The sequence below is a fragment of the Budorcas taxicolor genome, chromosome 13 (genome assembly GCF_023091745.1).
Source record: "Budorcas taxicolor isolate Tak-1 chromosome 13, Takin1.1, whole genome shotgun sequence".
NCBI lineage: Eukaryota > Metazoa > Chordata > Mammalia > Artiodactyla > Bovidae > Budorcas > Budorcas taxicolor.
The window spans coordinates 57,727,164-57,749,247 of record NC_068922.1 but is presented as its reverse complement, the minus strand read 5'-3'; the positions used below and the strand labels follow the sequence as shown (position 1 = coordinate 57,749,247).

The 22,084-nt window shown below is 45.7% G+C and overlaps 1 protein-coding gene across 1 annotated transcript in view; it reads left to right on the top strand.

Moving 5' to 3' along the window:
* The window catches only part of VAPB (VAMP associated protein B and C), a 46,931-nt gene extending 25,197 nt beyond the window's left edge, over positions 1-21,734 (top strand). The window contains exons 3-6 of the mRNA XM_052650554.1: positions 12,417-12,520; positions 15,937-16,017; positions 17,805-17,981; positions 20,272-21,734. Coding sequence (XP_052506514.1) covers positions 12,417-12,520; positions 15,937-16,017; positions 17,805-17,981; positions 20,272-20,430 — 521 coding nt within the window. The 3' untranslated portion in view covers positions 20,431-21,734. The remainder of the gene's footprint in view (positions 1-12,416; positions 12,521-15,936; positions 16,018-17,804; positions 17,982-20,271) is intronic.
* The last annotated feature ends 350 nt before the right edge of the window (positions 21,735-22,084 follow it).

The window sequence follows — 22,084 nt, the reverse complement described above, 5'->3', positions numbered from 1 at the left end:
AATTAAAGTGGTAACATCAGACTTTACTTGAGAATGAGTTGGGTTTTCACTCCCTTGAAATTAAATCTGCCCTTTGGCAATAAATAAAAAAAAGGCTAAACAAACTTAATTTTACTTTGTGGGAGAAAGCTAAATGGAGTTATTTTCTTATTTAAGCTAAATGATTTCTGACATTAAGCTCATGTCATTTCCAATGATTGGTAACTGCACTTTACTGATTGTGAAAAGCTAAGGGAGATGAAGGCTGAGGAAATTGGAATGTATTCAAGGGTGCAAGTTTTGTGCATGTCTGATGGGTTTTTTCCCCGCTTCTGTCTGAGAGTGCATTTATTTTCCAGAGTCCAACTTTTGAAAAGATGCTGGTAGAGTGCCCAAACTGAGAATTGGATTTCAGAATTAAGGAGATGTAAGCGATGGGTTTGAGTTTAAATGTATTTTAGAAATGAAATAAACTTTGAGCTCATTAGGACTTCTGGATCCAGCAGTGCCTTTTGTATTTGTGGAGGAGGTGTGGGGGAGTGTGTGTTAATCCTTCAAGTATCAGGAGACTGTCACCAGGGCCTCTGAGGCATCATTAGAAGCTACTCCTCATTTGAAATGGGTATCTGGCTGACTTTTTTCCTGACGAATTTTGATTGTGATACATTTGGCTATTCATTTGACACCTGAAAGAAAATGACTCACCTCTTTGGAAAGATATAAGGTGTTTCATTATCTCATGATTTCTGCAGACTCTTGTTCCCTGCATCCTGTGGGTTCTCTCATTAGGGTGCACCCACACTGGCTGTCTCCCTGTGTATTTCTCTCTGAGGCTGCAAGACCTGATTCGGACTCTCGAATCAGGTTATTATCCAGGAGGAATCAGGAGGGTGGGAGCCAACATTTGTTGAGGATATCTGTGCTGGGTCTGCACCCGTATTATCTCATGTAATTTCTGTTATCTGCCCAGCGTGTAATGCATTGTTGTTACCCCGTTGTACCAGAATGACTCCGGTGGCCACAGGCTCACGAAACTGGCCGGCGACAAAACCAAGATGTAGATCCTGCTTGTCTGGCTCTGGTCCCCAAACCTTCTGCACTGTAGCTCACTGGTCAGGGAGGGGGACCCAGGATATTGGCATTTCAGCATTCCTTGGATTCATGTGGTTTGCGTTTTTCTGTTGAAATCAAGGGCAATTGATGTTTTTTATTCCCTTTTTAAAGTTGACTTCTTTTTTACCTCTTGATTTCGTTGCCCATGACATATTTAAGCACGGTTGTCAGTAGATGAGACTTACCCACTTTTCACAATAAATTTGGGGCAGCAGCATCGTTTTCTGAATATAAAATAGTCTCAACAGGCAGATGTACAGTGTAGGTGTGCCTTCTGATATTCAATATGAATGGATGAGCAGAAGTGTATGTCTTTCAGAAAGACTCACCCCTCCCCCATCAGAGGAGTGGTTTTTAAAGTAATAACTAACCCTGGGCATTTGTTTTGATTTATGATTGTTTGCTAAGGAAGACCAAGATTTTGTGGTTGTGGCCTTCCTTTTGCAGATAAGAAGGAAAGGTTCAGGGGGTGGGGGGTGGGGTAATCAGAGGCACGTGATGATGATGGCAGAGCTGGTAGTGGAAGCCAGGTGTCTGTCCTGATCCAGTGGCTCGTTGGTGACACCAACTGCCTCAGCAAGGTCACACCAGTCAGTCTTAAAGGAAATTGACCCTGAATATTCGCTAGAAGGACTGATGCTGCAACTCCAATACTTTGGCCACCTGATGTGAAGAGCTGACTCATTGGAAAAGACCCTGATGCTGGGAAAGATTGAGGGCAGGAGGAGAAGGGGACGACAGAGGACGAGATGGTCGGATGGCATCAGTGGACATGAATTTGAGCAAATTCCAGGAGATGGTGCGGGACAGGGAAGCCTGGCGTGCTGCAGTTCACGGGGTTGCAGAGTCGGGTATGACTTAGTGACTGAACAAAACAACTGCCTCAGCAGTGTCAGGGGATGGCCCCGCTTACAAATAAATATAGAACAAAATACCTTGGCTCTCAGAGTATCATGTACTTGGGGGAAAAAGCAGTTGAATAACAAAATGTCCTGTGTTTGCAGGCCTTCCTTCTAATGAGACAAGATGATGCTTACACGTGAGAAAGGGCTCCTTTGTTTTTATTTGGTGTGCATTGGCCTCAGTGCCTGAGGGGCACCTGGGTGAAGCCTGATTTCGTTGCCTTTCCAGGACAGCTTCACCTGTCAGCAAAGGAGGCCAGCCTCTGCTTGCTGGGGTTTTCTGTGCTGAGGTGCCACTGTATTGTTTATTAGACAGCTTTGTCTTGGGGCAGAAAGCATTGTACTTTTTCAAGGGTTCTCTTACAATACAGCCAGGTGATGCCGTCTAGGTGAGAACGTGGAGTTCCGGGTTCCTTCAGCTGAGAGCCTCTCCTCAGGAAGAGGAGGAGGATGCCAGCGGGGGGCAGTGCAGAGGGTTCAGGCCAGCTTCCCTTCTGTGGGCACGCATGGCTGAGCTGGACTGCACCCACTCTACTCAGAGATGAGTAGGCCTGGGTGTAGAAACCTGAGAGGAAACCCAAGCCCTGCTGTTGAGCCCGCTGGCCGGTCTTTGGCCAGGACTAACCTCTGACGGTTCTAGTTTGCTCATTTGTAAGATGGAGGGGATGGCATTCATGTCGCAAAGTGTTCTACTAGTGCTGCAGGATTTTAACTGGAAGTGTGGCACAAGAGTGGGGTTGCATTTTCTTTGACTAACTTTGACAAAGACTGGCTGGTTTCTGTTGAAGGTGGATTGTACATATCTGAATTGCATTTTTAGAAATAACATCAGTTTGATGTATTTAACTAATTTATGGAATTTTTCTAATTCTAATTCAAAAAATTTTTCTTTTTCTTCTTTATGCGAAAAGTCACTAGTAGATTTTCAAATATGAAAAGGAGGTCATCAGGTCAACCAAAAATAACTAGCAGTGTTGCCCTGTCTACACAGACTGTCGCAACATACTGTACAGGGAAGTTGTTCTTTCCCCATTTCTGAAAACCCTAACAGCTATTAGGAAAGGTTATAAATCATTGTTAGAGAAGGGGAGCAAGCAGGGAGAGAAAGAGGAGGAGGAGGATGGTATCTGGAGCTGGCCAGAGAGACTGCGGTTTTGAAGGCTTGCAGGTTGGGTTTTTATGGGGGACTGAGACGTTCTAGCTGTCTGATGTCTTTCAAGATGTACCCTGTGAACCTTTTCTCCACCGTCAGCTTAGTTTGATACTCGGGACCTCGCATTCTGCGTCAAAAATCTCGGCTCTGACCTGTTTTATTTTCTTCAGAAAGTGGCACTTTCTGTCTCGTACTGGGGTCCTTAAATGGAACAAATCCCCGTGCTATAAACTCAGATGGTGAAGTTACAGTTGGAAACCGGTATGAACTGAGCTTTAAGTGCCATAGCTGGAAACTTATGGACTTCCCAGCAGGCTGTTGTGGGTGGGGTCTAGTCACCCGAGTCTCTGAGTGAGTCCTTCTCTTTGCCCTTTAGATGAGGATAGGTCCTCCTTTCATCTCTTTCTGATTGCCCCGTCAGGGTCTTGTCTGCTGGATGAGGCAGTGCAGTGGGTGGGAGGGTGCTGGGTGCTTTGTGTTTGCATTAATTGGCCCAGAATGCCATGGTTTTGGCCCCTTGCTCTTTGATACACACCATCTATTAGAGATGGTTTTGAATTATTCAGATCTGGACCTCAGCAAAATAGGCACACTTAAATGGAGATTGGAGAAGAGGAGATTGGATTTTTTCCCCCAGAGATTTTAAATGCAAGGAAAATAGAACTTTTTGAATTAATGAATTGTTTGAAGCGGTGGGGGGGTCTCTCCATTTGTTCTAGCTTTACAAAATTAAATCTGTTTTCTGAACTGTCTGGTGGGGAAATATTTTTAAGGTAGATAATTTCTGAAAATGTCTTTGTGGTAAGCTGTTAGTGGTTGTAGGTTTTTTTTTTTAATACTGCTGTTTAATAACGAGGGAGTTTTCCATTAATATTCCAAACCATGTTTGCCAGCAGATACAGCAGGTGAAGTGGTAAAATTATGGGCCCATCAAAAATACTTACGCTTCCTGTAATATGATATTAAGTTTAATATTTTTATAACCTTCACTGAATTCTAATTTCACTAAAGTACCAAGCGCGCTTCCATTTGCAGTTCAATTATGCACATTGGTTGCCTATGTACCAAGCAAATTAGAAATGCAAAATATCTGTTTGGCGGGTTGGGCCTTGGAAAGAGTTGTTAAAGATACCAGTATGTAGGTACAGATACACTTTACTAAGTGTACCCTGGGAATCAAAAGTGGATTAAAGACAAACAGACACAAATCTTCTGGTGTCTGAATCTGTATTTTAAATTCAAAGAATTCAGGAACAATGTTCATTCCTGACATATAGCCCCTTTCAGCACTCACTTCAATCACATTTAAAGCACAGAGTTCTTCCAGTAAAATCCTGAGGACAGAGAATGAATATCAGCAGCTCTTCTTGGATGGAATCACTGGTCAATTAATGTAATTGGGTAGGATCGCAATTGATAATTAATCCTCCTAAGATTTTGCTGACTCAGTTTAGTGGAACAGCCCGCTTGCCCTGGACCAGCCAACCTTGGGCAGCAGCTTTTAGGTGATTAGCACCAGAGTCTAAGCCCACTGCCCTTAGAGAAGGAAGTCGGGCATCCGTCTGTCAAGTGCTGATAGCGCGAGCTGTATTTGGGGGCTTCGGGCATCTTAACAGCATCATTCTTCGTGTGATCGTCTGTTTTGGAAGTCTCTGATAAGCGAAACCTTGTTATAGATGGTTTTCATGAATCAGGCTTACTACTCTCAGATAAGAACAACTCAGAGTCATACTTAAAAGATGCCTTTAATCTTTTTCCCCAGTTGAGATTCTGTTTTTTTTAAAAAGAGGGGGGTAGATTACCAATAAAAATTTAGCTTAATCGTGCTTTTAATGGTTTCTTTAAAAGATTACTATAATTTTTAAGTTTCTTAAGAAGAATCCCATGTTTCACTTTTTATGAGTTTAACACAGTTTACTTAGTCTTTCCATTTTAAAAGATCATGGTCAAGAGGGTTTATCCAAGTACATTCAGTCCACCTCACTTAGACGAAAGTGTCAGCTGTTACAGTGTGACCAAGGAGCAGAAACCAAGCACAACTTGGGAGCAGCCAAAAGTCATGTTCCTTCATTGATGGCAGCTCCCTGCACATTGATACACCTGGGCTTCTAACCTTAACTCTCCTGTTTATACTCTTACTTTAGACTCTCTATTAACCTGTTGCGATGTCCAGCCCATCACAAGCCAGAATGAAAGGGAAGAGCTGTGAGAGGTGGCCACAGTGAAGGCCTGGACAGGAACACTCCAGAGGACAAGTATGGGAGAGATAACAGGGGTCTGAAATTAACCCCAGCCTCAGGACAAACCTTTCTCCCTGCACAGTGGCCCTGGCATGTGGTTCATATTAAGACAGATGTAATGTGAGTTGATAATCAGAACATGAGAGGACTCAGGAAAGGCTATGTGGGATTCTTCAACAAAGCATTAATGGAGATAGGAAAGTGTGTTGGAATTTTGAAAATAGATGTGCATTTTAAAAGATACTTATGAAAGAGAGTGAGTGAGCCATGTTCTTAGGCGTGTATATGATGCACCTCATTTCCAGCAGTATTGGGGTACATTTGTACTGTGAACACTGCACAAATAATCAGACTCTGAGGAGTTTGTTATCTAAGATGATCTGTGCTGAACTGGAAGATCCTTTAGAGGATGCAAGGACAATTCCACGTCAACTAATTTATAAGTAGATAAGATTAATTACCCACTAGACTCATAGTTCCATCCATGGGTCCCTGAATAGGCAGAAGTCCAGGAAATTAGTCTTGTTTTCAACATTTTGAGTATCCTGAAGGAAACAATAAATTTATTCCTGATAAGGGCACCTAGTCTAACTAAAATGTCTGAGTCCTTTGCTTTAGGCTAGAATTCTGTCACCTCATTGTGGTAACACTGGTTATTCTAATCTGTTGGCAGAGTTCTGGTTTGTCTCTGATCAGTTTCCCAAGAAGTGGAACAGTGACTTCATTATGATGTTGTAAATGCAGTTTGGTAGAGGACAGTTTGACAGAGGCATAAAGTGAAGAGATTGTGAGAGGACAGTGGTGATAAGTTTAGAAACCACTGTCTTAAACCACGAGATGAAGAGTGAGTGTGGGAAAGGTGAGCCTGTGGGAGAGCTCTGTATGGGTGGTGTCCGCTGACAGAGTAAATCCCCAGGAAGGACGAGAGGGTGAGACGGCCTTCAGGGGGTGCTTTCAGCCCACCTTCTCCGGGCATGGTTCCTGGACCAGCAACAGCTGGGAACAGGTCACCCCACTCCAGACCTGTGCAATCAGAAACTGGAGGTGGGACCCTGCCAGCTGTGTTTTAACGCGCATTCCAGGTACGTCTGCTGCAAGCTGAAGTTGGAGACCCCCTAGTGACAGTCAGACCAGTAGAAGGTTCAGAGTCTGAGAAAGCCTGAGAAGGTGTGGCGTACTGGGATGGGAGTAGGGCCCGTAGACTGCGGGAGGCGCCAGCCGCCCAAGGCCAACGTGGTGGGAGGAGCCGTAGAGAGCACCGGGGGTGTGGGCGTGGCCGGCGCCCTGTGCACGCCTGTTGGGCCAGCAGCGCGACCAGTTGTTGGATCACATCAGGACACTGCGAGAGCGAGACTATGGGCGTGGACTAATGACCTCTTACTTGGGAAGGGGGTTTTTTCGTTTGAGGACTATCGAGCTGGAGAGCCGGGTGCTTAGGGGAGATGGAGTACGTGGGTTATGGGGGCTCTGCAGAGAACTTGTCTGAGAGAAACTGGGAGGAGGTAGGAGGTCTGGGAGGAGAAACTTGGATGTTGGAGGAGGCCTGCACTGAGATGGTCCTGTGAACAGGAGAGAGGCACGTCAAAGATAAAATCCTGAGATGAAAAAATAATAATAAAGCAGTTGCCAAGGTGCCTGTTAAGCTTTTGTTCATTTGCTCTGTTGCCATTATAATGGAGATGAAAGTGATCTGTGACTTGCCCGGGTTCTCAAAAGCTTTTATGCAGCATTTAATCAAGTCATTTCTCCGAGGTGTGTGTGCTTGTGTGTGTTAAGTAGTGTATATTCTGCATATCTTCTGAAGAAAGTCTGATCTTATTGATCCAGTGTTTTATGAAAGGCCCTTTTCTATCAGGATCCCACTTTTACAACCTGCATTCAGCTGACAATGTATCACAAAGCATTAATGCTGGTGAGTGGTGACCTGGTCTCCAGGCCGTCTCCTGGTAACGGGCTTCTTTTTAATGTAGTATCAGCGATACATTTTAAAGAGTAGGATAGATGGTTCATTTAAGAGGGTTTTATCATCAGTGTCTCTGGAATTCAAGTGAAATAAGTTAATGGGAAGCTCTTTTATAGCCTGTCATGGAAAAAAATACATAATTTCTGTCACAATTTGCATGTATGGAGCTGAGAGAACAAACGATTAACAACATTTATTCTGTCATGTTCTCGTAAAGTTCCAGCTAATAGGGTATAGCAAATTGAACTTGACATGAGATGATAGCGGCTGAGAAATACAGCCTTTTGGGCATGAGTTGGGGGCAACACGATGCAGATGCTGAAGCCCAGGAGCCTTCATGAAGTTTCAGGAAGTCTGGGTGCCACCTGCCCTCCTCACTCTTGCTCGCTGATCGGGGAGCCCACAGAAAAGGAGAGCTGGTAGGTGGCAAATGCCTTGTTTTCCACCTGCTGGTCTAGGTGGAGGGAGCGTCGCTGCAGAGAGGGAGGGGCCAAGCACCCGTCTCACACCCTGTGCTTCCTGAAGGTCACCAGTGGTAACCGTTTTCACTCAGTTGGAAGCTCTCTCCTCCCCAGCCTTAAGGGTGCACTGGGCATCTGTGCTTCTATGTTTTGAGTCCCTGCCTTTTACAGAGGGTATTTGACCACCCCCCCCCCCCCCCCCCCCCCGCTGTCTCCAGTGCTCCTGTGAGGTGGGTTAGTTGCCACCAGTACCCACTTCTTTGTGTGCTTGCGTTCTTGTGAGCTTGGAGGTCTCCGTGTAAGTTCTGTCTTCTTGAGGTCCTTCTAACTCTGCACATGGCGACTTGGCAGGCAGTGCAGTCTAGGCCTGGAGTTGGGCTCATGACATCTGTGAGTTCTGAGGGTGGCAGGGGTGTCAGACGGCAGCACCTGCAGAGGGGAGCAGGCTGTGGCAAGGTGGTTTGGTTAGCCGAGCACGGGGTGCCCCAGTCTCCTCCTCTTAGGGACAGGTGTGTGCACATGGGGCTTGAAACTTGGTTTGTGTGAACTGCTTTTTCTTTTAAATGGCACATTCTCCCAAGAGGGGACTGTAGGAAGCCACCAGTGCCTTCACTTGAATTAGCAACCAGATAATTTTCCTTCTAGAGGGGCCTGCGAGGCACCCTGATGTAGAATAATGGTACTCAGACCTTTTGGTCTCAGGGCCCCTTTTGTATATGCTTAGAAATTAAAGACCAAAAAAGCTTTTTTTTTTTTTGGTTTGTGGGTTGTATCAATATTTGTCGTATTGCAAATTAAACTGAGAAATTTTTAAAGTATTAATTCTTTCATAACTTTAATAAATACAATTCACACATTTTTAGTGAAAGATAACTTTTCAAAAAATGGCATTATTTGATACGTTTTGCAAATTTCCTTAATTTCTGGCTTGATAGAAGACAGGCTGGATTCTCTGTTGCTTTTGCATTTCGGTCTGTTACAGTGTGTTGTTTCGGTGAATGTATACGAAGTAAAACCACCTTTACCACTGATATGTATTGTAATTGTAGGTATTCTTCTTTGATACTATGCCAGAACTTGCCGAGCAACACTTTTCTTCAAGTTCGTCAGTACAGTGTAGACTTTGACACCATATTAGTAAACCATTTGAACTTTGTTTCACCAAGATGCATTGCACTTTCCCGTGCACTTGATGGCTTTGGTAGTATTATGCCAGCTGAGTTACACAGACCTTCCAGCTGTCGACAGATTTCATTATCCAGTACCAAAAACGTACATTTGTTACTCTCCTTACTGATCTCACTGGGGAGACTGAAGCACTTGGTGGCTGAGAGAGGTTTCCCAAGATTCTAAGTTTTTTTGAAAGCCTGGATTTTATCACCAACCACAGCTACAAGTTGTTTTCCTTACAGTGACTGGTTCACTTCATTCATTTTTAGGAAAATATCTGCCATATACCCAGGTGTGAATGAACCATAGTTTTTCTGTCAGTGGTTCCATGAGAAAGTGTCCAGTTTAGCTCATAACCCAGAACGGTTACGTAAGTGCTTTTCCCAGGGCAGCAGAGATGCTTGATGTGTGTTTTCATAGAGCAGAGTGCCAAGATGCACTGTCCAAGGTTGGGATTTAGTGAAGTGAGTGATGTTTATTGCTTCATCAAGAATATTCTTAAGTGAGGTGGCCTTTTAAACACACTGCACGTGAGTGGCGGTGCCTGCCATCCGGTGTCCACGCTTAGGCACCAGCAGGTTCACCCACTGTTGCTTTTGTGCCCACTGTTACTGGGGGTAGCAGTGCAGTGGAAAAGACATGTAATGTCTTGGTATCATCAGGACCAGCTTTGACTTTATGGGCCACCTGACGTGAGGGTGGGAGTGTCTCGGGGTCTGCGAGTAATGCTTTGAGAACCTGTGCCGTGGAAGTCAGACTGTGGACGCAGAACCAGTGTGGAGTTCTGGTCCGTCAGTTAATATTGGCCGTGAGGCCCAAGAAGCCTGCTTAGCCCTTCTAAGCCCTGTCTTCTCATCTAGAAAAGGAAGACATGACCATCTTTCTGGTTGTTGTGAAGACTGATGGGAGAACTAAGGAAAATATGCCTTCATTGGTGCCTGGTCCATACTAGGTGCCAGTAAGAATTATTTTCTTTTGCTCTCGGGACATTGTGAAGGCACTGGGGACAGGAGCATGGTACAAGATGGAGAGATGAAAAGGAAGGGTCAGTTTACTGTAGGACGGGCCTGCAACTCACAGGCCCTTCTTTCTGGCTTGCACCTCTGGAGGAAAGGGGAAAAGAGTGGGAGGAAACAGCTCTTTACATGGGGTTGTCTTAGGGTCTCTGGATGCAGCCGTTCTTTGTGTGTGACCCAGTGTCGTTGAAGCTAAAGAGCCAACTTCTCTGAGAATTAGCAGTGTCTTCTGATGGCTCTCATCTCCTGGGCATCTTTACAGATAATCCTGGCTCAGCCTTAGAGGCCTGCATGGTGGAGGACTGGAACCCATTCACAGCCGGGAAAGCAGAGCCTCAAGGATGAGACAGTGTTTCTGCTGGACCTGTGCTCTACTGAAATCTAAATGCAGTCTAAGACTAAGTTCTTTCCCGTTCTAAAAAATACTAGAGCGTGATTTTGTCATAGCTAGGTGAGATCTGAAATTCTCAAAACCTAATTCACTTTAATTTTTTTAAATAAACATTAATCTGATAGTAGTTGGAAGACTGTGACCCAACTCCAGTAAAGCTGACATTCCCTGTCCAGGCAGGATCACAGTGCATGTGAAGATAGTGGCTTCTTTATCACATACATCTTCCTTACTGCAATCTTAGAGGTGGAAAAAATGCAATGGAAATTCAGCTTTCAGAATAAAAGTTTGTGATGTTGACCTGCTAGTCTGGCCATTTGTCCCTGGGGTTCAATGTCAAACCCCAGTGTGTAGCGATGCTCCAGGAGAGCTCCTACTAGCTCAGTGAGGCCAGCAGCAGACTTGTCTCCATCCCAGGTCCCAGGCCACCAGCAAGGACTGCTTTTCCAGGATAGAGCCTTGCCTTTACACCTGCAAGAATAAAATTTCAAGTGGAGTAGCCCTGTGCCTGTTTTAAATGACCTTTTGTTCTCTCTGCTGATGGTTTCACTTTGAATATCAGATCCTCAGATTGAACGTATTATTTTATTGATAGACTTTCTCTATCCCCAAGAGAGAAAGGACCCGTGCACCTCCAAGACAGAGAGGGATGTTTGTGTTCCTCTTCCTCATCACGTGTAAGATCCGTGATGGGGGATCTGGGGATGTGACCCCACCTGTCTCAGAGTATCCAGTGTGGCAGAAGGGGTGCTGAACTGCATGTTTTGCTGCTTCCCAGAGTGGTGACCTTGAGCAGGTCCCTCACTTTGTCTGGTCCCGGATTCCTTTATAAACCAGGCTTAGGGCAGGGCCGGTTGTCTGCTGCAGGGGTGGATGACTGAGGCTTTAAGAACCCAGGTAGTTCTCAGTGAGCTCAAAGGCAGGAAAACACTGGTGAGTGGCCAGCCCAGGAGGTGCTGGTGGGGATGGACAGAGATTCAGCCCTCTTGTGGCCCTGAATATTGACCCTCTAGTCAGGCCGCTCCGTCATGGTATTGGGCAAGTTAGCTAACCTTTTTGTGCTTCAGTTTTTCCATCTGCAAGTAAGCGTCAGAATACCTTCCGCAACACTCCCTGCCTCTGAAGGATTAACTAAAGTGATGGTAAAGCTGAAGGGCAGAGTCCAGCTTCTGGCCCCAGGGGGACGCTCAGTCCCGGGGAGCTCGTCGCTCATCAGGGCTACAGCAGGCTTTCTCTGCGTGTGAACAAGTTAGGTTTCAGGGAGCTCAACGAGATGTGTGGTTTCTCAGAGCCTTGTAGGAAACCTCGTGTTGTAAAGCAGCTGTCATTTAGCAGGGTAGGGTGGTAGGTCCTGGGGAGGCTGGCCAGAATAGGACAGCCCCTCCTTCTGTGGATGTGCTCGGTCCGGGGAGCCTGCAAGGGAGAGTCCTCTAGGTTCTTGGGAGAAAGGTTGTGGAAGCTGATGGGGTCTTCTCCATGCTGTGAGGGTGTGGGTTGTGAAAATTCTCTAACATCCTTAGCAAAATTGTATTTGAAGTGTGATCATGACGATCTTGACACGGAGAATAGCACAGAGAGAAGCCTGAACCACTCCTCAGATGTCGTGGACCGTCCTTAGTTCTTGAGGAGATCGTTGGTGGGTGCTTCCCTGAGCAGAACAGGTACAGGTGTCTGTATCTGGTTGACCTGGATAGAAGGCCTGTGGCAGGTGTTTGGTCAGGTGTGCCGTGGTGGCAGATCAGGGGCTGCGAGTCTGAAGACCTGGGTCCTAAGCCCCGGTCCTGGCTCTGCCACTGCCTGCTGTTTGACCTCGGGCAGGTCCCTTCACGTCCCTGACCTCAGGTCTGACACCCGCAGGGTGGGGAAGAGGCTGCTCATCTCAAAGTGCTCACTTCACCAGGGGCTTCATGAGGCTCAGAGAAGAGCATCCTGGTGAACTGCTTTACCACCAAAGTGCAAGTATTAACGTAACAAATGGTTGCCGGTAACCAAGCTCTGACCCTCCTAATGAAATATTTTCTTTCTCAGTGATGTTACAGCCTTTCGATTATGATCCCAATGAGAAAAGTAAACACAAGTTTATGGTTCAGTCTATGTTTGCTCCAACTGACACTTCTGATATGGAAGCAGTAGTAAGTACTGAATGCTTTTTTTTTCCCCCAAGTAATTAAAAAAAAAAAATGAATAGGTGCAGAATTGTGGGTGCATGCATTTCAAAATATGTCAAAATTGTTTTTAAAGGGGAATGGTGCTTTTCAGGAGGTTTGTACTTTGACTGCCTTCATGGGTTTCTAGAACTTTGGTTTTAACATTTTATGTAACTTTCAGAACACTCTTCTGACTTTTCTGCCTGGTTTCCTTCAGCAGTTCCTTGTTCTGGTGGGTTGTGTCTTGAATGGTCTGAGGGTTCTCTACCTTCACCCCCTTCCCTCCCCCTACAGAAAAGGGCAATTTTTATTCTAGAAAACGCTTTCTGCCTCTTCTTCCCGATCCCCCAGAATCTAGAGGGATGGGGGAGAGTTGAATATTAAGTATCCTTCAACCCTTTAGGCTTTTCCCCCCCTGCTTGGTTCTAGTAAGTGCCATTCTTTGTGTTTTTGTTGTTGTATCCCTGCCCCCCCCCCAGATTCCTTCGATTTTTCTACACCCTCCCCTTAAATACATGTTCAACTGCATCTTTTAATTTTGGTAAAAATAAGCTGACTTCATTTTCATAAAATAAGCAATTGATACGTTATGGTTGGGCCTCCGTTTCTCTGGGTTCTGCTCTGTGGGTGTGAAGTGCGAGCAGCAGCTGCATCTTATATGAAGGACTTGAGCGTCCACGGACTTTGGTCGCCATGGGGACAGAGCACCACAGCCAGTCCCCTGTATTGATTTTTCTAGAAGATGATGATAATGGCAGTTCTACCCCCAGCCTTTTACACGCGTGAATAAATCAGCAGGCATCCTGGTGCTGTGAGCGAGAGTCACAGGATACTGATAGACCCCTAATATCCACAGCCCAGGAAGGACAGACTGTCTAGTCCTCACAGTTTGGAAAAGAAGGGCAGGACTGCCTCAACATATTCACCACTTTCCAGATCATCAGCTGAAACCTAGAGACTGGAGTCGTCCGAGGAATGCCTACAAATTCGAGTTAGCTAGGATTCACACTAGGTTTTTTTTTTTCTCTTTCGAAGTTTTATTTGAAGTACTGTTTCATGCACAGCCTACCTTCAGGCCCCTGTGTGACCACACAGCCATTTCTTTCATTCTTAGAAAAGCATAGCTGACCACCTTTATGCTTATGTAACACGTGGGCAGGAGGTGAGCGGTAAAGGAGACATTTGAGGTTTCACAGAGAAGTGAAACAGACAAGAAGTTTCACAGACAAGTGAGGTTTCACAGAGACCAGCAATCTTAGGCTTTGTGTCCACATTCTTTCTCATAGAAATAATTACTGATATAGTCACTACCTTCACTTCCTGGAACATGGTGTGTCGCTTCATGTTACTTTGTGTGAGCAAAAGAATGTATGGCAGATGCACAGCGTGGACTCCAGAATGTGTCCTGTTTGGCTTTGCTGCATGGCTTGGTGCAAGAGCATGGCCTTGGGTGTCTTGGGTGTGAAGCTGACTCTGCCTTTTACTAACATTGTGGCCTCGGGCAGTTTTCATTAACTGGGTTAATCTGAGTGCTGCTGTAGGCCAGGCCTCAGGGTACAATAAAAGTGAATTTTACTTTCTTTCATGAGAATGTTCATAACAATTAAAAAATGAAATGTACTTTGTTGGAAATCTGAGATATATACAAACAAGCAAGAATAAAACTGTGTGACCTGGAGTCACATAGTTTTTTATACTAGACCCAACCACTGTTAGTGAGAGCCTGGTGGTTTCTCTTCACTTTAAAATATTATTCTCCATATTTTTGATGTACTGAAAGTTGAGAAACCAGTAGTGCCTACTCGTCTAACCTTTACTAAGATTCACCTTTTATGCCACGTTTGCTTCTTTTCTGCCCTAAACTTTGTTTTTTTGCCGAGTTCCCTGACTGTTCATGACACTTCACCATCCCTGAATGCATTGTAACAAGGGCAGGTTCTTTCATAGACTCAGCTCTGTTAAGTAGCCTGTCACTCATGGCTAAGGGGCTCAACGTTAATTCAGCAATGTGGTTAGAAGAGGAACTCACATCAGCATTTCCCGGTTCAAGGATGGCCTTTGGTTGTTCGTCTACTGGTGCACACTCACCCTGTCCACAGTCCAGACCAGGTGCCTCGGAGAAGGTCCCGCATCCTGGAGTTACCAAATTATCCCCTCACGACCAAATTCAGGTTCGGTATTTTTGGGTTTTTTTGCAAGGCAGTGTCCTGTGGGCATCATGTCCCTCCTTTGGTGACATCAGGTCTGATTACTTGGTTAGGGTGGTGACTGCCACCTCTGTCCAGTGCAGAGCACATCTGCCCCGCAGTTAAGGGGTGACCTCTGATACTCAGAGCAGTCAGATCCTCGAAGATCACTGAACTTCCTGCCTGCCAGCAGTCTTTCACTTGGTGATTTTTAACATGCTGAGATGATCCTTGCCTGAAGTTCTTACGATACGCGCACAGGCACATGTATCTGTGCACACGTGTGTGTGTGTGTACAGAGGAACAGACTTAAAATACTGCTTGCAGTTTCTTCATTTATTTTCTGTGAATTTTCCCCGTGTAATTAAACAGTCTTCGGTATCCCTTGAATGGCATGCTGTTCCATGACTGTGCCCACCATGGCTTACTTTGGCGTTCCTGTTTTGCTTGACACAGAGATTATTTCCCATTTTTGACTTTTGGTACCTGTTGCTCTCTCTGCCTCTTGCATGGTTCTGGGGTCAGGGTGGGGGGATTCGTTCCTTTTGCTGTATCACCTTCTTGCTGTGCTGGTTTATTCTGTAATTCTCAGAACATCTGGGATTCCTGTTCTCCTCTGCCAAAACGAGGAGCAGTAAGCCAGGAGTGCCTCCTCCCAGAACATGGATTTAGTCAGGAACGTGTTCCTCCCAGCAGGCTGAGGGAGTGGGGTTCAGCCCAGACAGTAGGGGTCACAGAGAGTGGCCTTCCCATTCCCGTGCCCTGCTGGTAGTTGGCAGTGTTCTAAAATCACCTCCAAGTAGTATGGGCTTCCGCTTAGAAAGACATGCCCTGCTAAGTAAGTTGTCGTTTCTTAAGGAGAGCCCAGATGTCCTTAGGCCATCCAGATGCAGGCTAGAAGACGCCTCTGGGTCCAGTGGTGGTCTCCTCTGTCCTGTGTGCTTTTCACAGCCTGGTGACAGGAGCTCCGGTGGACACAGAGGAGTCAGGCAGCACGACTGGAGCTGGTGAAGAATAATCAATGTTCAGGGGAGCTGGTGTATTTAATCTTGTCACGTTAAAAATATTGAAATCTCAGCAGACTTAAGTTCTTTATTTGATGTACATCAGGGCTTTCTCATTAAGCGTATTTTTCTGAAATTGTCAGTTATAGGAAGAAAATCATTCTTCTAGCAGCTTTATAATATCCTGATTATTGAATTTAAATTGTTTTAGTGGAAGGAGGCAAAACCGGAAGACCTTATGGATTCAAAACTTAGATGTGTGTTTGAATTGCCAGCAGAAAATGATAAACCAGTAAGTATGTTTATAGTTAACAATAATTGAATGTTGCAAGCTGATACTTATTTGCATACCATCTCCTGCAAAACCAAGATTTAAGTTGGCAAATTATTTTCCTTCTTCTGATGTATGAAGAGAAAAATGAGCTGAAGTCAACAAATAAGTGGGCCTTTGTGAAATCTGCCTTTGAAAGATTCACAGAAAGAACTCACTGAAATTTTTTTTGCCTTTGAAAAGCACAACCTGTTGACTGTTGAAATGTCATAAATTCCGAAGAGCTTCTTTGACTTGGGCAAAGTTCTAGGTTGCTATTATATTTAACAGTGGGAAAGACAGTGAGCGCTCAGCTCCTCTTGTACAGTGCTGCTGCAGGCTTCCCTGTCTGCATTTCTCCTGAGCACCAACTCTCCACCTCTTGAACCCCAGATTCTCTTCAGTCAAACTGTGCTTTTAGATGAGGATTTCTCACCCTCAGCCCTGCTGACTTTCAGGCCAGGAGTCCTTCGCTGTGGGGCTGTCCTGTGCCTTGCAGGGTGTGTTGTGGCACCCTTGACCTCACCCCAGTAGCATCCCTGGTCGTGACGACCTGAAGCGTCTCTGGATGTTGCCCGGTATGCCCTTCCCGAGGCAGAGTCAGTTCCCGTTGAGAATCACCCTCTTTGCTGCCTGAGCACTGAGGGTAAGGAGTGACTCCCTCCCAGCTGCTGGCTCACTTTTCTCTGTGTGAAACCAAAGCATGAGCCTGGTTGGCATGAACCTCCCTTCACCCTAGTCAAAAAACTTAAACTGTGTTAACACAGTTTAAAACCCATGCAGAGTATTAAACCACCCTGGCTGTTAATAGCTGGTGGTGGGAATAGAAATGTTCAAACTCTCAACGTTATCCATAACAATCTCCAGGAATGCTGATGCTTTGTTTCAAAACTACTTAACATTTTTTTTCTGCTCGCTAATTGACCACCGTCACTATCCCATTTCTTTGAATGATTGGTGGTCTTCGTTCCTTTTTTCCCTTCCCTCTTCCCACAGCATGTTCTGTCAGTTGTGGATAGTTGAGGACTGTATTCTGGCCCCAGCTGTGCGCTTGGAGGTTAGCTCTGCGTGTTGAGGTCTTGCTTGCCAGGGCCTCACTCCTCTCCCCTGGGAGACTAAGGGTAGAGCTCGCTGTTCTCCGTTTGCCGCATGGACCCCCAAGGGCTTCCGTGCTTCCCCGGCCCCCACATACTCACTCATCCCCAGTGGGTCTTCAGAGGGGATGACAGCGCAGTTGTGGCTGGGGAAGTGAGGAACACATTGCCTCCCCAGGATGAAATACCATAGACACTGAATTTGTTGCACCTTCATCCCATCGCTGCAGTTGTCTTAAGTTCAGGAGACAAATCACCGTCTTAGTTACGTCCCCTCTGGCCTTCTACCCCCGCCCAGCCGGTCTGGGGGATGTTCGCGTCTTTGTAGTGACGGTAATTTGTGGCTGATGATTCCTGAGCTTGTGCAGCTATGCTCTGCTGATTTTTCATGGCAGGAATTTGATAGTGCAGTGCGCACAGCCCCTTTTCTTTCTTTGAAGTATTAGTCTCAGCCGGACTTCATTATTTGCCCTCATCCATAATTTCTGGAGCCCGGTTTTAGATTATGAAGATACTAGGTGATAAAGTGATCTGTTTTAAAAGTAAATGTGACATTGTACAGTTTGGATGAAACGCTACCCTGGGTGGTGTCTGCTGAGACCTACTTTACTTTGCATGAAGAAGTCCTTTAATACGTGGTTGGTGACACTTGGGCTTTCATTTATTTCTGAACAGCATGATGTAGAAATAAATAAAATTATACCCACAACTACATCAAAGACAGAAACACCAACGGTGTCTAAAGCTCTGAGTTCCTCCTTGGATGACACTGAAGTTAAGAAGGTGATGGAAGAGTGTAAGAGGCTGCAGAGCGAAGTCCAGAGGCTGCGGGAGGAGAACAAGCAGTTCAAGGTAATGGCATTTTGTTTCCTGATCGTCTCCAGGGAATGGGGGCTTTGCTACTATGGTCTTGGGTGAGGAGGTTGATGAAATTTGTGGAGTTGTCTTGTATTTGCACGGTTTTCCTCCAGGCTGAAGTTTCCTAAGGTTCTCAAAACAATCCTTGGACACATGCCTACGTGCATCCCAAAGTAAGAACCAGTGTCCCTTGAGCAGTAGTTTTTCAACTATTTAAACTCCTGTCCCCTCATAAAATGACAACAGACAAAAAATCCATTAGTGTAAATTGAAATTAAAAAAACAACAATGGTTATCTTGAGTTCACATTTTCAAGCCCCTTTTCCATCCCCATTGGATGAGAATCTTTTTGAAGAGAGTGAAGACTGACGTGTATTCTGTTTTAAGGCGATCATCATTCTGATTTTTGAATATCCTAAATAGGTCTAGCAGTGGGGTCTCATCCTCTATCAGTATGGTCTGGAGACTGGAGCTGGGATGCTGTCACATCCATGGGGGAGATTACAGGGAACCAGGGGCTCCAGCTTGTGGCCCTGGACCTGGCGAGTGGCTCTGGTGCTGGGGGGTGAGGTTGCACTGGTGCTGGAGCGAGGCAGGTGTGCTCCTCTTGGCTTTGGAGGCCTGTGGTAGTGTGGAAATGACCAGCCAAACTTGGACTCACTGTGTAACTTTGTCCATCACAGCGGCTTCTGGCCTCTGTTTGCAAGACCCTGTTAAGGCCCCTTCCAGTGTTGAAAGTATGCCTTTCATACACAGGGTTAAAGAGAGTGATTCTGAACATCTGATTGTAGGATCTTTTGTTGCAGCTTAAGTCTTGAGGCTGATCTGTTCTTTTCATCTTGAGCATGTCCCCAGCGACCATAGACTGTCACTCTCTGACTGCGTAGCACCAGGTACACAACCATAAATTCACTGCAGGTGACTCTTCTTCTCTTACTCTAATGAGGTAGGAGACACGGGGGGCCAACGGGGTTTAGAAAGTGGCATCCTTGTCTTTCTCTGCAGTAATCATGCTTTGCCTCATTCAGTGACTGCTGTTGGTATGGAGTAAATTATGAGGCTGACACTCTACTTTTGGCTAAAAGTCTAAGATACGCCTAAAGCTTCTTCTTGAATGTATTTCTCTTCTGTGCCATTTAAAGTGATAAATAGGTGGAAATAGCTTCTATATAAACCCAATAAAATAAATGCTGTATTTTGTTGTGCCCATTTTTTTTTTTGAAGTTAATCGAATAGCACCAGTCATTTATCAGCATGCAGCAATATTGGCCATGCCCCTCAAGCAAAGTGTCTTTAAAATATTATCAGACCAGTCTTGACATTAGAAGATTCTTTATCTTGCCAAGCAGGGATTTCTTGTTTTGTGTTGTTTCATACTTTCATTTGGCCACACATTTCCTATGACCCTCCTGTGTGCCCGGCACTGTGGGATACAGACATGGGTGGTCCCTGCCTTTAAAATAAGCCCCAGGGTAGCCGGGGAGACACAAATACTGATAACCAGCCCCACAGAGGTGGCCATGAGTGTTGTGGGGGGTGGGCTTAAGGTGCTGGCTGCCTCTTGTCGTCAGATCTATCAGACACTTGATTAGTGTGAACGAACTGAAGGAGAAGAAAAGAAAGTGCAGCTGTTGTGGAGGGCGTCGGGTGGATTGAGGGTAATTAGAACAGGAAGGCCTTGATGCATGCCCTATTTGGGCTTGTGAAGAAAGGAAAAGTGTCGATTCTCACAGGTCTGTGTAGGTGGGGAAAATGTCCAAGTTATCTTCATGTGTATGAAAAAGATTCTTTCTTTGGTAGAAATTCCATGCATTAAGTAGAAAATATTTGAGACATGTATATCCAGTTCAGTTATATTTTGATATTACAGACATCCCATTTTCAGTCCCGCAGTCTCCGTGTAACTCACCAAGTATCAACCATGGACAGAGCTCTACATTTAAAAGCATCCAGGTCCCCTACTCAGTCATTTCTTGGGATTCTTTTCTGTGAAGAACTTTTTTCTATAAATCTCAGAGAAACGCATTAGTGCACTGCTGAAACAAAGGGACCAGCAGCACTGTGGTGGATGCTTGGAAGAAGAGGGGCCTCAAGCCAGTCTCTTCTGTAGGCTGTTTCTCCATTTGCAAAATGAGGAGGTGGGGACCATTTCGTGTGATGGAGTCGGGGCGTAACTCCCTGCCCACCTCCCCCCCAACCCCCACCAAACCGCAGCTAAGCTGTACAGCTGCCTTCCACTTCTGGTGCTTTGGACTGTCTTTGAAACATGTGTTTGCTCCCCTAGGAGGAAGACGGACTTCGGATGAGGAAGACAGTGCAGAGCAACAGCCCCGCTCCCGCGTCAGCCACGGCTGGGAAAGAGGAGGGCCTGAGCACCCGGCTGCTGGCGCTCGTCGTCCTCTTCTTTATCGTTGGCGTGATCATAGGGAAGATCGCCTTGTAGAGGCAGCATGCGAGACGGGGATTGGATTGATGGGTCCGCCGTAGTGTGGGATTTAAATTTATCATAACCATGTGTAAAGAGAAATTAATGTATGATGACATCTCACAGGTCTTGCCTTTAAATTACCCCTCCCCGCTTGTGTGCACCTGCGTGCACACATGCACACACACACACAAATAGAACATAATATAACAATCTTTTAGAAAGTTTAAAACGCATAGTAAATGATTGGGGCAAAGAGTGAACCTTATTAATGACAAGGGAAACCATGATTAAATGGTAATGGCATGTTGTAAATGTCATTTTAAGCGTCTGTAGCCTTGGTCCACGTTGCTGGATTTCCTCTCTGCAAACATGACAGTCTTCCCTGTCTGTTGGTGCTGGCCTCTGGGAAGCTGGAGCCTACCCTGTCGATGTCCTTCCCCGCGCCACTCACTCACTGCAGGCAGCCTCTCCATGTCCACCCTGGCTGTCAGTTGCTGGGGACTGATGAACAGGGCCTGAAGGCACCAAGAACGGCGCTGTGCTCATCAGCAGTGGGGAGTGTGTGTTGCTGATTGACCCAACGCTCTGGAAGTCAAAGTCATTGAATGCTGTTCTCTTCAAGGGACCAAGCCAGATAACTATTGGTTCATGTAGTGAGATTGAATTATTATTCAGAGATGTTTAATGCATATTTAACTTATATAATGTATTTCATCTCATGTCTTCTGTCACAAGATTATAATTAATTCTGTGGCCTAAAACCCATCTGTGCTACCTAACACCATGGAGTGAAGCTGGCGTTGCTGCCGAAGGTTCAGGGCTGTGTGCATGTGCACATACATACACACGGAGCTGTGCTCATGGGAACGTTGGAGAACAACTGCCAGGAAATGTTTTCTGTGTAGATAAGTAATAGGCACCATGGGGAGAGGACTCAGTGGCGGCAGTCAGCTCGAGGTCACTGTCTAGGGGAAAGAGTAGCCAGTTCCTGTGCCGTCTTTCTCTGCTCCTCACCACCACCCACACTTCAGCACCCATGCCCCAGTGTAGTCCTGGCTTTCCCAGGCAGCCCTGACTTGGAATCAGGGCGAGAGAGGCAGGCAGCAGAGGGGCTGGGGAGAGGGAGCCAGCTAGGCAAGGCCGGGGCGTGGGGGTGGTGCGGGAGGGGCTTTGAGAGGAACTTTGGATGAGCCGTCAAGTAGTGATGGAGAGCTTGACTGTGAATTAATTTTATGCCATAAAAGACCAATCCAGTTCTGTTTGACTATGTAGCATCTTAAAAAGAAAAAAAAAAAAAATAAAGCCCCCAAATTAAGAGATCTTTTGTCATTTTGTCACTTTTGCTAAGTGGGTGGGGGTACTTACTATTTTTATCATTATTATTTTGTCATTGAAAGCTTGATTTAAAAATGACCCCTATTTAAAAAGAAAAATGACCCAATGTATGAGAAATACATATGTTTACATGCTGAGCACTCTCGGTAAACATTGAAGAGACCTAGTTCCCAATCACAGACCTATCGCGTGAAGCTGTGGAAGCCCGGCCAGCAGTTATGAGTTAGTCTCCAGTGTCTATTCCATGTGGATCCAGGTACTTAAGAAAAGGGGTGAGAAGACTGAGCAGGGAAGTGTGTGCGTTCTGCCAGTTTCTGTTAAGTGTAGCAGTTGC